Raw genomic sequence first — 13,572 nt, forward strand, 5'->3', positions numbered from 1 at the left:
AGCCAAGTCACCAACCACATGGTAGGGTTTGCATGACCTTCATGATATGGTAGGAAAAGAAATCCTGCCCAAAATCTTAATCTATTTCATTTTCTAACATCTCAGCAGACTTAGAGCAGAGCCAAGTGGCAGCAACATACAGATTAGAAATAATAGTGAATAACCATGCTGTGTCCCATCACCCAAACAAAGGCCATCAGCAGCAGTTAAAAGTCCTGTTCTCATAGCTCACACCAAGAGAAAGCAGTCAACCAGCAGCAAGGTGAGAGGAGCTCCTTGTACCAATATGCTTTTAAACCATTGGGCATTCTTTACAGGCAAAGCTCAGAAAACCTGAATCTTATTTAAAAATTAAGATGACAAATCCTATGAATAATACCCACAACTTTACAAGGTCAAAAGCATTTACTGTGACGATCATATGACAGCATTAGGAGAAAAACAGGACCAACAGCTTTGATATGACTCATCAGGAGACCAACACGGAACTCAGCTGAGTTAAATCAAGTCCTCTCTTTCAGATAACCAGTGATAAGGGAGCTAAAAGCCTGTTCTCTTTAGGATTCTTTATTAGGCATTTCTGAATTACAGAAAATAATTAGAGTCACTATCTCTTCAACTGCCTCGAGATTAAGAGAGGAATTAATTCATTACACAGATGAATGCTTAAAGAATAAGAGCTTAAACATCTGGAATTCATTAAGAAAAAAAAACAGCTTACAAAAATCTGTAAGAGAAACAAATAATATTTGTGGTGTGTCCTTATAAAAATCTGTTAACTCAGGGCTGGAGAGATGGTTCAGTGGTTAAGAACACTGGCTGCTCTTCCAGAGGACTCAGGTTCAATTCCCAGCACCCACATGGCAGCTCACCACTGTCTGTAACTCCAGTTCCAGGGGACTCAACACCCATGGCAAAACAACGATAAACATTAAAAAAAAAAAAAAAAAAAAAAATCGGTTAATTCAGCAACAAATAATTAGGAGAAATGACTCATCTTTCCCAAGATGAGTCAAAATTCTATGTATTTCACATCACCTGACTTAACAATAAGGATCTTCATCTTGATGTTATCTTAAACACAGTGATTTATCTTTGTATTCATTTTCATTCTTAATGACCCTGGTAACCATTGACGGTTCCATGACATCATTGTTCACCTTTTATACAAGAGAAAGATGGGCTATGGAAGTTAACTATCCCTCAGTTCAAGTTTACATAAGAGCCAGAAATAAAATAAAACCTGTCTCTCGGACACTTAGATAAACCCCATCTTGCTGACACAAACTATTTATCTTATTGGTATTTATTATAGTGATTTTCATCTTATAGTTGCTTATGGTAATATGTGGAAGGGCCCAGGAGAGTTAAACTGTATTATACATGGCAATGCTCAGATATAACTCCTTTCATAAAGAAAATACAACAAATTAGAAGTAATTAGGATACTGACAGCTCTGTTTTTAGTACGAATAAGTAACATATTTAGCAAGCAAAGCATGCAAAAGAAATTGCAGATGAACATAAAATAAACCTGTGGCCTGTGCTGACACACCTGGACAGGTTAAACACACCCAACTGTGCCAGCCAGGACAACAAAGTACCTCTAGTTTTCTTGAGGTCCAGGGAAATTTCCTTAATGGTGAATTCAGTGTGAAATGGAGCAATTTGTTCACGGAGAATCAAAAGGTGCTTAATTAAGAAAAGTTGTCCATCAATCTGAGTCTAAATTATAAGACAAAAGAAATGGATATTATCACAGATCAAATCAAAATTGGAGCATATGAAATGCACTACCATTCATTAAGTTAAACATTTTATCTATCCAGATTCACAGCCTAGAGGTACCAATACTCTGCAGTACAATAAACTCTCTCTGGGTCATCCATGTCTAAGTTCTCTGGAAAATTCTTACATCAAACTCTGAGCATTATCACTTGCTCTACTTAAGGAATCCAAGAGAGTCAACCACACAAAGGCTAGGAAAAGAAGTTAACCTGTTAATGTGGCACAGAGGTAGAAAGATGCTGCAACCTAAAGGCTGCCCTCAGCAACAGAAACACTCAAAAGAGGAGTGTGAACCGGCTCACTCATAGCCTTCTGGTTTCTCTTAGGAGGACGTTTTCCCCAGTTGGCCCACATGGCTTTGATACCTAGAACATCAGTATAAAATGGACTGGCATCCCCATCCTGGATTACCTGCCACCCACAAAGTACTGGCTGTCTCTACAAAAACGCTTCAGCTCTCTCAGGACTGTCTGGGACAGCCCTGTGACTGAAGTGGAGCCCTCAAAGCTCTGACCAAGGCCCAGAATAACAATTACAGGCCTCACGACACAAGTTTGTGTATTAACCAAGCAGGGCTGCTCCTCAAGGCACACCTTTATTTTGAAAACATTCCTAATGAGGTTTTCCTTCACTTCATAAGCAGTCTAAAGGGATTCAATCCCTCCTTCCACCACCTTCCTTCTCCTAGACAATCACCATCAGAGCAACATGTGAAAGGGAAGAAACTCACTCGGCTGCGGAACACAGCAGCAGATAAACGTGAAACGCTGCACAGTGTAAACATGTGTTCTAGTTGTAAAGGACAACTTTGACAGCAAAAACGCCACTTAGACTTCATTTACTTTATTAAAGTTGTTGTAACTCAAGAATGTTAATTTACTACAGACTAGGTGTTAAATGTATGGCTGTAATGATAATTTTTTTCTCAAAAAAAAAAAAAAAAAAACTAGAAAAACTCCTAAATTGAAAGGCAAAACTTAAGGACAATTAAGCCACAGAAACAAATAAGCTAACGGGGCTTACTAAGCAGAGGGTTTTCCAGACACACGTAACCCCTTATAACATGCAGGAAATAGAATTACATAAAGGATGGTGACCTTCCAGTAATCAGGAGAGAAGGCTTGGGAGCTTAAAGGAGAAGACAGTGGTACAAGCGGCCATAGTATGTGACCACCTCTTCAATTAAGTCAGTCTTCCTTCTAAGGAGCTGAGAAACATGCTCACTATACAAAACCTATGACAATAAAGAAATGTGCAAGGAGTAAAGGCAGGGATCACCTGGTCTCCCAAAATGCTTCATGGCATTTTTGTTACAGAAAGCCAGTCTGTATCCTTTCTCTGTGTCATCCTTTACTTGTCTTAATACAGCTAAGTAGCATTTACTTGTGATATCTTGCTCCCCACATTTACTGTTTCACGTCTTTACATTTTGCAGCTGTGTAATATTTCATCATACAGAACATGTCCCGTTCAGTGAACCGTCTCCCCCAGTGATTTTAGGCATGAGTCCTACATTTCATCAACCATAAGTATGTGAGAGAGGAGACTCTGCCTGTCTACAACTTGTTTGTTTCGTGCTCTCCTACTGCCCATGTGGAAATCCTCTCTCAGCATCATGCACAAATGGAGAAACTGAGGCGAAGACGCCAGATTCCTCTATCAGGAGCCTTTTCTCAATTATCTACAGCTCTGAAACTAGACACTGAATCTGTAAATCTGGAGTTCACAGGCTTGAACACTGCCAACAATGGTGAAATCTGGCCAACAAGCAATCCCTCTCTGCAGGCAACAGGCATTCTAGGGACAACCTAGTAGGGCATCACTGCTGCCCATGCTCTACTCTCTGGAAAGGCTGGGGGAGAAAGAAGCACAGACCACAAGTCTCCAGCCCCAGAGCCAATGCTGTACACATCATTACCCATGGCAACTACTTTAAATCACACAACACAAGGACTATAACAGCCTATTCTCAGAGCCAACTGGCTGATTTCCTCCACTAAGACCGTTAGACTATTTAAAATATTGTAGGGATGCCCAGGCCATGGTAGCATTCGCCTTTAAACCCAGCACTAACTAGGGAGGCAGAGGCAGGCGGATGTCTTGTGAGTTTGAGGCCGCCTGGTCTACAGAGTGAGTTCCAGGACAGCCAGAGCTACACAGAGAAACCCTGTTTTGAAATTTTTTTAAAAATTAAAAAAAAAAAAAAAAACCCTTCTATTTCCCTGAACACACTTTCATGGTATTCTGGGGGGAAACAGCAGTGTATTATTTCCTCATCTTCATCCTATAGCATTAGGCCCTCAGTAACATTCCTGGTACATCAGCAGAGTACACTCTCAGTGCAATCTTAGGTGAGTACTGCAACAAAATACCAGTTTCCTTTAAAGGATCTCCAAATCCACTCCCACTAAACAAACAAATCTTACTGCTAAGTGGCTTAAAATTCCCGTGGTTCTAAATAAATGGCATAGTACACAATACTTTTACAGGAAATAAAATTTCACCTAATGCTTCATCAAACCTTGTTTTTGCTGATAGACTCTGATGCTCCAAGCAAGGACTGTATGCAGGCAGACAATGCTTCCTGGGATAATCCTTGGAACACCGCCCTCTGGTGGAAGAAGAGAGAAACATCAGCCTGCAGCAATTCACAAAACCAAAAAAGGAATTAAATGTAAAGCCATGAAGGCAGAAAACAATGTTTACATCTCTTCATCACAGGATTAATTAGTACTTGGACTATTCTCTCTCAAATTTTATATCCATCCAGTCTTTCTCGACTATCACGTGGCTCTGTAATGTCATGTCTTGAAGCACTCATTTGTCCTTTACTAAACACGTTAACATAGTTAACTCATAGTTAGCTAGTTACTCATAATCAGCACTGTGGGGGTGCAGAGATCAATTAAGCAGGTAGGGTTAGCCACAGTGTCCACTACAGAACAATTTCATGTAGTGGGCTAGAACTTGCAATATAGTGCAGGCTTGCCTCAAACTCCAGACCCTCCTTGTTCAGCCTCCTAGTACTCAGCTCACATAAATATGTGCACCACCACACCCAACTAGACGGCTGTTTCTAAGCTTAAAATTAACTATAAAACGCACCGTCAGTGTATCTTCTAAAAGTGCATCCCAGATGGACATAGATGATGCTTTAAGATTCTCATACAAGGCCCTTTGCTGCAGTGTTCTTTTAAACAGGAGGAAGACAGAACAATGTAAACAATCAGCAGAGGAAAGCTGACAAAACAGTCAATGAATTATAGAGCACTGTGTGGGAGCTCGAGACTTCTGAGGACTGTGCTCAAGCTCTTATAAATGGTGCTGGAGAGATGGCTCATTGGCTGCTCTTCCAGAGGACCCAGGTTTGATTCCCAGCACCCACCCGGGCTCACAACCATCTATGACTCCAGGTTCATCTGTGATGCCTTCCTCTGCCCTCCTCTGGAACCAAGTGCACACATGACTCCCAGAAATACATGCAGACAAAACACCTACACAGATAAAGTATTTTTATTATAAAGTATAATTCAGTAGAGCCAGGTTTGGTGTTACCAACCAATAATCCTAATGCAGGACAATCTCAGTGACATTATCAAGGAGGAGGCCAGCCTAGAGTACAAGAGACCCTGTCTGGGGCACAGGGAAGAAACAAACACAAAAAGATTTCTACTTCAGAGCTAGGCACAGTGGCTCATGCCTACAATCCTAGTACTCAGAAGGCTGGGTCGGGATTGCTGAGAGTCCAACCCGGACTCTATATTTCTAGTGCAATATTGGCTACAGAGTGAGACTCAAAAACAGAAGATTTGGATATGAGGTTAAGTGAGAAAAGAAGAGGTATCCCTGAGGCACAAGGCAAAGCAGACAAGAGTAAGGGTCATCCCAGGACCCACCTATGCCTTGGTTGGCATTCTTGCCAGCATCCTCAAAGGCTAATACACTGAGGTCTGGGGTAACAAAGGGCATATGTGGAACATGAACCTTGCACATTTCCCGAGGGATCTTGGCTCCATAATAGCAAGTTTCTGAACCCCAGTCTCATGTATCATTCATTCCCTACTGGGAACCTAAAGAAGCAAAGATGCCAAATGTCCTCCTAACCCACACTGGAAGAGATTTGTGAACCACACTTTACATCAGAGTAGTATGGGTGGCTGATGTCATGAGACAAGTGTGAGGCATTATTTGGTCCTAAGAGTCTGAAGTATGAAACGTGTATGTGTGTGTGTGTGTGTGTGTGTGTGTGTGTGTGTGTGTGTGTGTGTACACGTGCACAGAATTCATACAAAGAGTACACTCCTACTCCTCTTGATCTCTTGAGCCATACTCTTAAAAAGTAGTGGGGTCTGGACAACTCATCACATGACTACTAGATGCAATCACTTCTCCTCACGTGCACTAGGATTACAGCAGTCACTTAAGAAATAGAGCTGAGTCAGGAGGTGGTGAAGCAGCCTTTACTCCCAGAACTCAGGAGGTAGAGGCAGGTGGATCTCTGTGAGTTCAAGGCCAACCTGGTCTACAGAGCGAGTTCCAGGACAGGCTCCAAAGCTACAGAGAAACCCTATCTTTAAAAAAATAAAAAAATAAAAAATAAAATAAATAAAAAAGAAAGAAAGAAATAGAGTTGAAACCACCAAATTTAGAAAACTATCTTGCTTAAAATGTGAACCACTGACAGCAAATATATAGCTAAATCTGCCACTATAGGGAATGGCAAGGATATCATTAACTAAGCATGCTTAATACAGCTGTTTCCCAAAACAGCGCATGGTCTAAAAAAGTGCTTTAAAAAAAAATTCTGCCAGGGCTGGAGAGATGGCTCAGCGGTTAAGAGCACCGACTGTTCTTCCAGAGGTCCTGAGTTCAATACCCAGCAACCACATGGTGGCTCACAACCGCCTTGAATGAGATCTGCATGCAGGCAGAAGACTGTATACATAATAAATAAATAAAATCTTTTAAAAACAAAAAGTAAAAAAAAAAATTCTGCCAACTTCAGCAAGTAACTAAACTCAGTTCACTACAGGGAACACAGGTTGCTGGCCGAAAACAAGTGCAAAACCAGATTTATAGGGACTGGGCATGGTGGTGCCCACCTGAAATGCCTGCACAGGGAGTCTGCAGCACAGGGATCTGCAGGTTCAAGGTCAAGTAGAGTTAGCTAATGAGCAAGACTCTGTCTCACAACAAAAAATACATTACAGTGGCTACATTTAGTACTAAATATTATGCCAATGTGGCAATTCAATGTATTGTTCCACAGGCTTTACTACATCTTTATTGCATCTCTTTACTTCACATATAAACTAAAACAAATTGATCAGTAGTTTTAAACTTCTTTGTGGTCATAGACTCCTTCTGATGCAAACTACAGCCTTGGTCCTCAGAAAGAGAAAAATATAAATATACACTAAAACTTACCCACAGTTTTGAGGAGCCCCTAATTAGATCAACCTTCAAGTTACCACCATCTAAAAATCATGACTCTAAGAATATCAACAAAATAACTGCATCGAGCTCTTAAAGTAGATTAGAACTTAAAAATATTGCAAGAAAATTATAGAATAAGCAATTCACAGTCAAGATAAAAGAATTCACACACATACATCTATGCATCTATATAATTTGGAGAGACAGACAAGCGTTCTTCGCACTGTGGGATACCACATCCCGTGAAGATCTGCTGGAGAAATCGTGTTCTGTGGTCGAGGATTGAGGGAGTCTGTTGAATCTAAAACCCAAATAGAAAAGAACATATATTGGAGGCATGTGGGTATCTGCCATACAGTAACTTAAATGGTAGTTATAAACTATTCATTCTCATTGGCTATCAATGGCTGGAAGGCATCAATTTCCTCCCCCACCTCAACACATATGTTTATGTGTACAGCTGGAATGTGTATGTCCATGTGTTCTCCAGTTTTTCTCAATCTGAACCCTTACCTGTCACTTTCCTGTTTAGACTTCCAAGGGTATTTTTATTAAATATGAGGTGGGGGAGGAAATATTCTCTATGGAATAAATCAACAGCATCCTTAGAGAGCACAACCAGAGTCTAGAAGGCAGATCTTTGTGCAATGGGCACCAATGAAGGTAGGAGTGACAAGGAAATAAAGTTTTTCAGTACAGAGGACTAGACCGAGGGCCTCACCATGCTGGGCAAGCACTCTATCACTGAGCAGCAGTCACATCCCTCCTCTCCTTTTTTCCCACTTTTTGATTTCTGAGACAGGATCTTGCTAAGCTGTTCAAGCTGCCCTAAACTCACTTCAGTTCAAGCAGGTTTTCTTTCAACTTGTGATCCCCTGACTCAGCCTCCCCAGTAGCTAGATTACAGGCCTATTGCAGGCCTGGTAAAACAGGACAATTTTTAAAAGGAACATGGATCAAAGCAGGCTTGCCTAGCACCTTGCCTTCAGGTCTAAGCTATATTAGCTCCCAGATGATTAGACTGCCCCCCCCCCTTTCAGGTCAGAAAAGGCAGTTTTTGGCCAGTGGGAATGCCTGCACAGGATACCTCTGCAAGAGAATCACAGTCACTGTAGTATCCAGAGCAAGGGTTAAAACAATTATAGAGTCAGGGGCAAGAGGCAACACTCATATATAAACTATTCAAGGATGTCTTCAGAAACTACATTTTTAGCACAATAAAAACTTGTAGCTACATAAAAGCTGTCCTCATTCTAGAGAGATGCAATACTACAAGAGTGCAAAGTGTCAAGCAAAGATACCAACAATGTAAAGTGTCTGGCTGCCTGGTGTGGTAGCCACACCTTTAATGCCAGCACTTGAGGCTAAAGGAGAATTGTCAAGCCTTTAGAGGGAGCCTAGGTTAGACAGTAAAACCCTACCAAAAAGAGTATCTGTGTGCATTTGTGATAAACACTGTCCCAAAACTAGGTATACATATGTGTGTTCATTTTATCTTCCTTTTCACTTCTCTACATATTTGGTTTTTCAATAATAAAAAATAAAAGTCTATGATGAATTAGTAATGTCACAAAATAAATACTATTTCTTAAAAATATCTAGATCTGGATTGCTCAAAAAATCTGGAAGAGGGGCTGGTAAGATGGCTCAGTGGTCAAGAGCACTGGCTGCTCATCCAGAGGATGTGGGTTCCATTCCCAGCACCCACATGGTAGCTCACAAGCATCTGGAACACCAATTTCAGGGGCTCCAATCCCTGTTCCGACCCCACAGGCACTGCATCCATGTGGTACATGCATGCAAAATACCCATATACATAAAATAAAGGAAAAAACTTAAAAAAATTTTTAAAAAACGGTCCTGTAGCACAGACTGGGGAAGAGAAATGAGGGAAAAGTTGAGGTTTAATATTTTCATTTTAAAAGACAAATTTTCAAAAGTATTTTCATTTTGGACTTCGGTGAGCATATTTTTTCAAAGTTGTATTGCTTGTATAATCTTTCATCCCTCCCATAAGGCAGCTCTTCAATCTAAGACCTACTTTAATGTCTTAAAGATGGTGGAGTGCTTGCCTAGAATTCACAAAGACCTGGGTGTGATCCCTCAGCACTGCAAATGCTGAGGACAGTGGAGTATGCCAGTAACCCCAGCACTCAGAAAGTGGAGGCAGGAGGATCAGATGTTCAAAGATAGCCTAGTCTACATAAAACCCTGTCTCAAAAGGAAGAGAAAATATGTACACACACACACACACACACACACACACACACACACACACACACAAGAACACTTAGGCAGTAGAGCCCCTACAGGTTTGTTGAATAGTCTGCTACCTGCAGGATCCTTCTTTTCACATAAAGAACCAAGTATCAAGTAGGAGTTGAGTGCTCTGAAGCTGCAGGCAGCCTGTCTGCTCAATTTCATTTTCTATTTAACTGCACCAGGAGTGTCTCCTCACACAGCCACCTTGCCAGTCTCCGCCATCACTCTCCCCTCCCCTCGATTCTCTACATAAGAAAGCCTGTGCTCTTTAAGGGACTGATAATGGCGTCTTCACAGGAAAAGTCCCCATAGCACTCTGCCAGGCCACTATTCTACTTTATGAACTCACGCATTTCAGCCTTCCTCTGGGCGGTTCTTATTCTCTCCCTTGCACACACTTGGGGACTAGGACAATGACTACACTCATATCTACTGCTCCTCATGCTGACACTCCTGTCCCCATTCTAATGCCAGCACCAGGAGGATGACATGTATTCTTGCCCTTCCTTCTTAGTGTCGAGGGTTTTAACCCTCACCAACTTTCCCACACACGTACTTTTCACATTGCTTTCTTGGAACTATACTTACAACTTTCTCAGGTTCTCTCCTTCCTCCCACTGGCCCACTGTATTATAGCAGTGTGCCCTTCTCTAACAACTTCGTTACTCTCAACTGTTTACCACCTCCTCTGCCTTCAACCACACTTGCCTGCTCTTCCTCAGGCAGCTCAGTTCACTCCTCTGCCCCCATTAGCTCCTTAACATGGTCACTGTCAATGTCCCCCCCTTCCATACAGTGGCTGGACTCTGCCCTGGGGCAATCCACAAACTCAAAGCATCAACCAAGTCTTTATCATTAAGCCAGCCCTCCTACTATAGCTCAAAAAGAGTGCTTTCAGAATTATAACATAGCATTATGTTATGTTATTATAACATAAGTCAGAAATGTGGTACGTTAAAATGCTACCATAACAAAGTAAAAACAAATGGAATTTTAATGTTTCATTTAATCCAATAAATCTCAAATACAAATTTAAAATAACAACTAATAAAAATTACTACCATAGTATTTTCTATTCTTTCGTTCATGCTAAATCTTTGGCTCTGATATGCATTTAATACCAGGCACACTGTGTGCGCTTGTCACAAGTGGGAACACTGTCCACACTCCACATGCTCAATGGAGGGTGGCTGAACAGTGGAGGGCACAGCTCTAGATCCCTTCCCTTTCCAGTGGCTTCTCTGTTGCTATGATAGACAGTGACCAAAACCAACTTAGGAGAGAAAAGGGCTTATGTGTCCTTGTAACTTCTGTGTCACACAGTTCAACACTGAAGGAAACTGAGGCAAGAGCTCAAGGTGGGAACCTGGAGGCAGAAACTGAAGCAAAGGCCAGGGAGGGATGCTGCTTACTAGCTTGGTCACCATGGTTTCCTCTGCCAGCTTCCTTACACAACTCAGGACGACCTGTTCAGGAATGGCACCGTGACTTCACCTGACTCTCTCACACTCTAGCTTCCAGCACCACACCTCACGCTGACCCCCCTCCTCTGCATTCAGCATATGCCCTCCCCAACTTCTATGCCCCAAAGCTCCTCGTGGCATAGGAGCATCCAGCACATTGCACTAACACTTTACTCTACTGAAGTAACTTGGGATCTATCAATCTGTCCCTGGAAAGTATGAAAGCACAATGGTTTTTTTTGTTTGTTTTCATGCCAGGTTAACTGAATGAATGAATAAATGCTAGAAGTTAAGACATCACAACATACCAGATTTTCTTAAACTGCCGGACTCTCCTTCTTCTAACCGGACATCTGAAAAGGAAGCTTCTGACGGTGCCTTCTTCTGCTCATCTTTTAAACTCTGAGCAATTTCCTACATAGAGAAACAAGAAAAGATATTCAAGTGTACTTCATCTTAATGCCTTGTGATCTGGACCAGCTGAACAGATGTTCTGGGAAGACCTATGAAATTCAAGTATCATCCAAAGGGACCCACTCATTACAAATAGGAAATATGCTGAGATCCACCCGCCTCTGCTTCCCGGGTGCTGGGGTTAAAAGCTTGTGCCACTACCACCCAGCTCAAACTACTTTCAAATGATTAAGCAACAAAACATACTGACAAAAATATAAGGCAATGTGACAAAACCTTTAACAACTGCTGACTCTGAAACACTGACTATCTGAATCCAGAATTTTATCATGCTTGTGTAAAAAAAAAAAAAAAAAACTGCCTTCACCTTTCAGAGTTACCACCAAAGAATTTACAGAGTGAAGCAATGCCTGAAAGAAATTCACCCTAAAACAACTGATGGGAGCAAGGGGACTAAGTGGGTAAAAGTGAACAAGACACTTAGCTGGCCTCAAGAAGACGTCAGTTATTATCTACACTTTTGCTTTTATTTGTTAAGTTTTCATTTAAAAAGCTCTAGATTCTAAAACCCTGTTATAGCACCAATATTCTAGGCAGTCTTATAACTCTATCCAAAAGTCACAGAAATATAGGTACAAAAATAGTCAGAAGGGTCAGGGTGCCAACTAGAACCTTCAAGACTTAAATCCAAAGTTGGGACAATATAGTTTTAGGAGTACAACAAAGGGCCATGCCACCATCATTAACTGTGGTGGCTGCTATGCTATCAACCCTCTTATATGCCAATCACAAAAAAAAAAATGAGAAAACGCAGAAAGCACTAATTCAATTTAAAATTTAAGGATACCCATATCCTGGCGAAGGGGAGAAAGCTATATAGTACACTTGCCAAACATAAGTACAAATTAACAATTTCTTTGTGTTCAATTCTTCAGTTTCATTTCCTATGACTTTTATGGAAAGTACATTTTGATTTTATATTTTGACTGATAATTTAAAGAGTAATATTCTATCTTAACAAAATATCCACAAGCCATGTGAGGAGCAGGGAGAGGACAAAGTACAGGTGAAGAGATAATACCTCCATCATGACTAGCTTATCAGGATATGCCAAGTCTCCAGGTGCTGGTTTGTAGCCTGTGATGTCTGTCTGAATGTAGATATGGGTCCGGTACACAAGCCTCTCTTGTACATCTTCCAACATCTGTTTTACTCCAGCTGCAAATGCCCCCAGTTGTTCAGCTTTAAAAAAGAAAAAGCCGTCATCCACTCCTTCAGACTTAGGATAGTGCTTCCTTTAACTAAGCAGAGAAGAGTTCAACTAAGCAGTGAGAGACTGTAGCTGAATTCTATGCCACCAAGACTCAAGGACCTCAGAAAATGTTGATAGCTTTCAATTTCCACAGGTTGAAAATGGGGAAATAAAATGGCCCTTCTACCTTCTTCCTAGGACTCTGAAAATTTATTTCTATTACTTACATTCATAATGAATCTAGGTTGTAAGAGTGCACTATACTAAGTTAATTTACATAGCTTCAGACCAATACTAAAAGATAGCTAAGGCAGCTTACTAATTGGGTTGTCATGTCCATTTAACAAAAAAACTGATATGTTAACATTTTTACAAAGAAAAAAGTGAAAGATGAGTTTATATAGTATTTCTCCCTGAAGTTAAAACATGAATCAGTACTATCTTTGCAAGGGATTAGAAATACTGCACAGTAATAGAAAACATTCATGACACTTTAAAAAAAGTCAACCTAAATTCACAAGCACGGAGATGTGAGAAATTACACCACAGAAAGAACTAAATAAACAAAGAATAACTTTGAAGCGCAACATGGCACCTACAGATGGAAGCTACAGCAGCTAAGTCCCACCAGCAAAGGGACTCCTTCAAATGGATTTTTTTAAAGGAATCAAAATCATGTTCTCTACTGCAATCTAATCAAACAGACGAGAACTGGTCAGATGGTTAGGTGCTACTGAGAGAAATGCTGCTCTTCACTGCAATTTGAAGATGACAGATCATTGCTACCTGAGAATGCTAAATAATCCCTGGTTTTTCATCAAAAGCACGAAGCAAGTTGATTCCAGCGTGCTAGGTCCCTAACACAGGGCAAAGTTCAGTTTTCTTTGAACTCCAAATGCCAAAATGAAAAGTGACTAGTTTATTACCAACTTCACCAGATTTTACATTTATCTGTTC

General features: G+C 40.9%; 1 protein-coding gene across 1 annotated transcript in view; it reads right to left on the minus strand.

The window, feature by feature from the left end:
* Cog3 (component of oligomeric golgi complex 3) overlaps window positions 1-13,572 on the minus strand; it is a 54,627-nt gene that overhangs the window by 16,063 nt on the left and 24,992 nt on the right. Inside the window, exons 13-17 of the mRNA XM_027390125.2 lie at window positions 12,445-12,605; window positions 11,258-11,363; window positions 7,401-7,525; window positions 4,310-4,399; window positions 1,605-1,725 (exon numbers count right to left, since the gene is read on the minus strand). Coding sequence (XP_027245926.1) covers window positions 1,605-1,725; window positions 4,310-4,399; window positions 7,401-7,525; window positions 11,258-11,363; window positions 12,445-12,605 — 603 coding nt within the window. The remainder of the gene's footprint in view (window positions 1-1,604; window positions 1,726-4,309; window positions 4,400-7,400; window positions 7,526-11,257; window positions 11,364-12,444; window positions 12,606-13,572) is intronic.

The sequence above is a fragment of the Cricetulus griseus genome (assembly GCF_003668045.3).
Source record: "Cricetulus griseus strain 17A/GY chromosome 1 unlocalized genomic scaffold, alternate assembly CriGri-PICRH-1.0 chr1_1, whole genome shotgun sequence".
NCBI classification, from domain to species: Eukaryota; Metazoa; Chordata; class Mammalia; order Rodentia; family Cricetidae; genus Cricetulus; species Cricetulus griseus.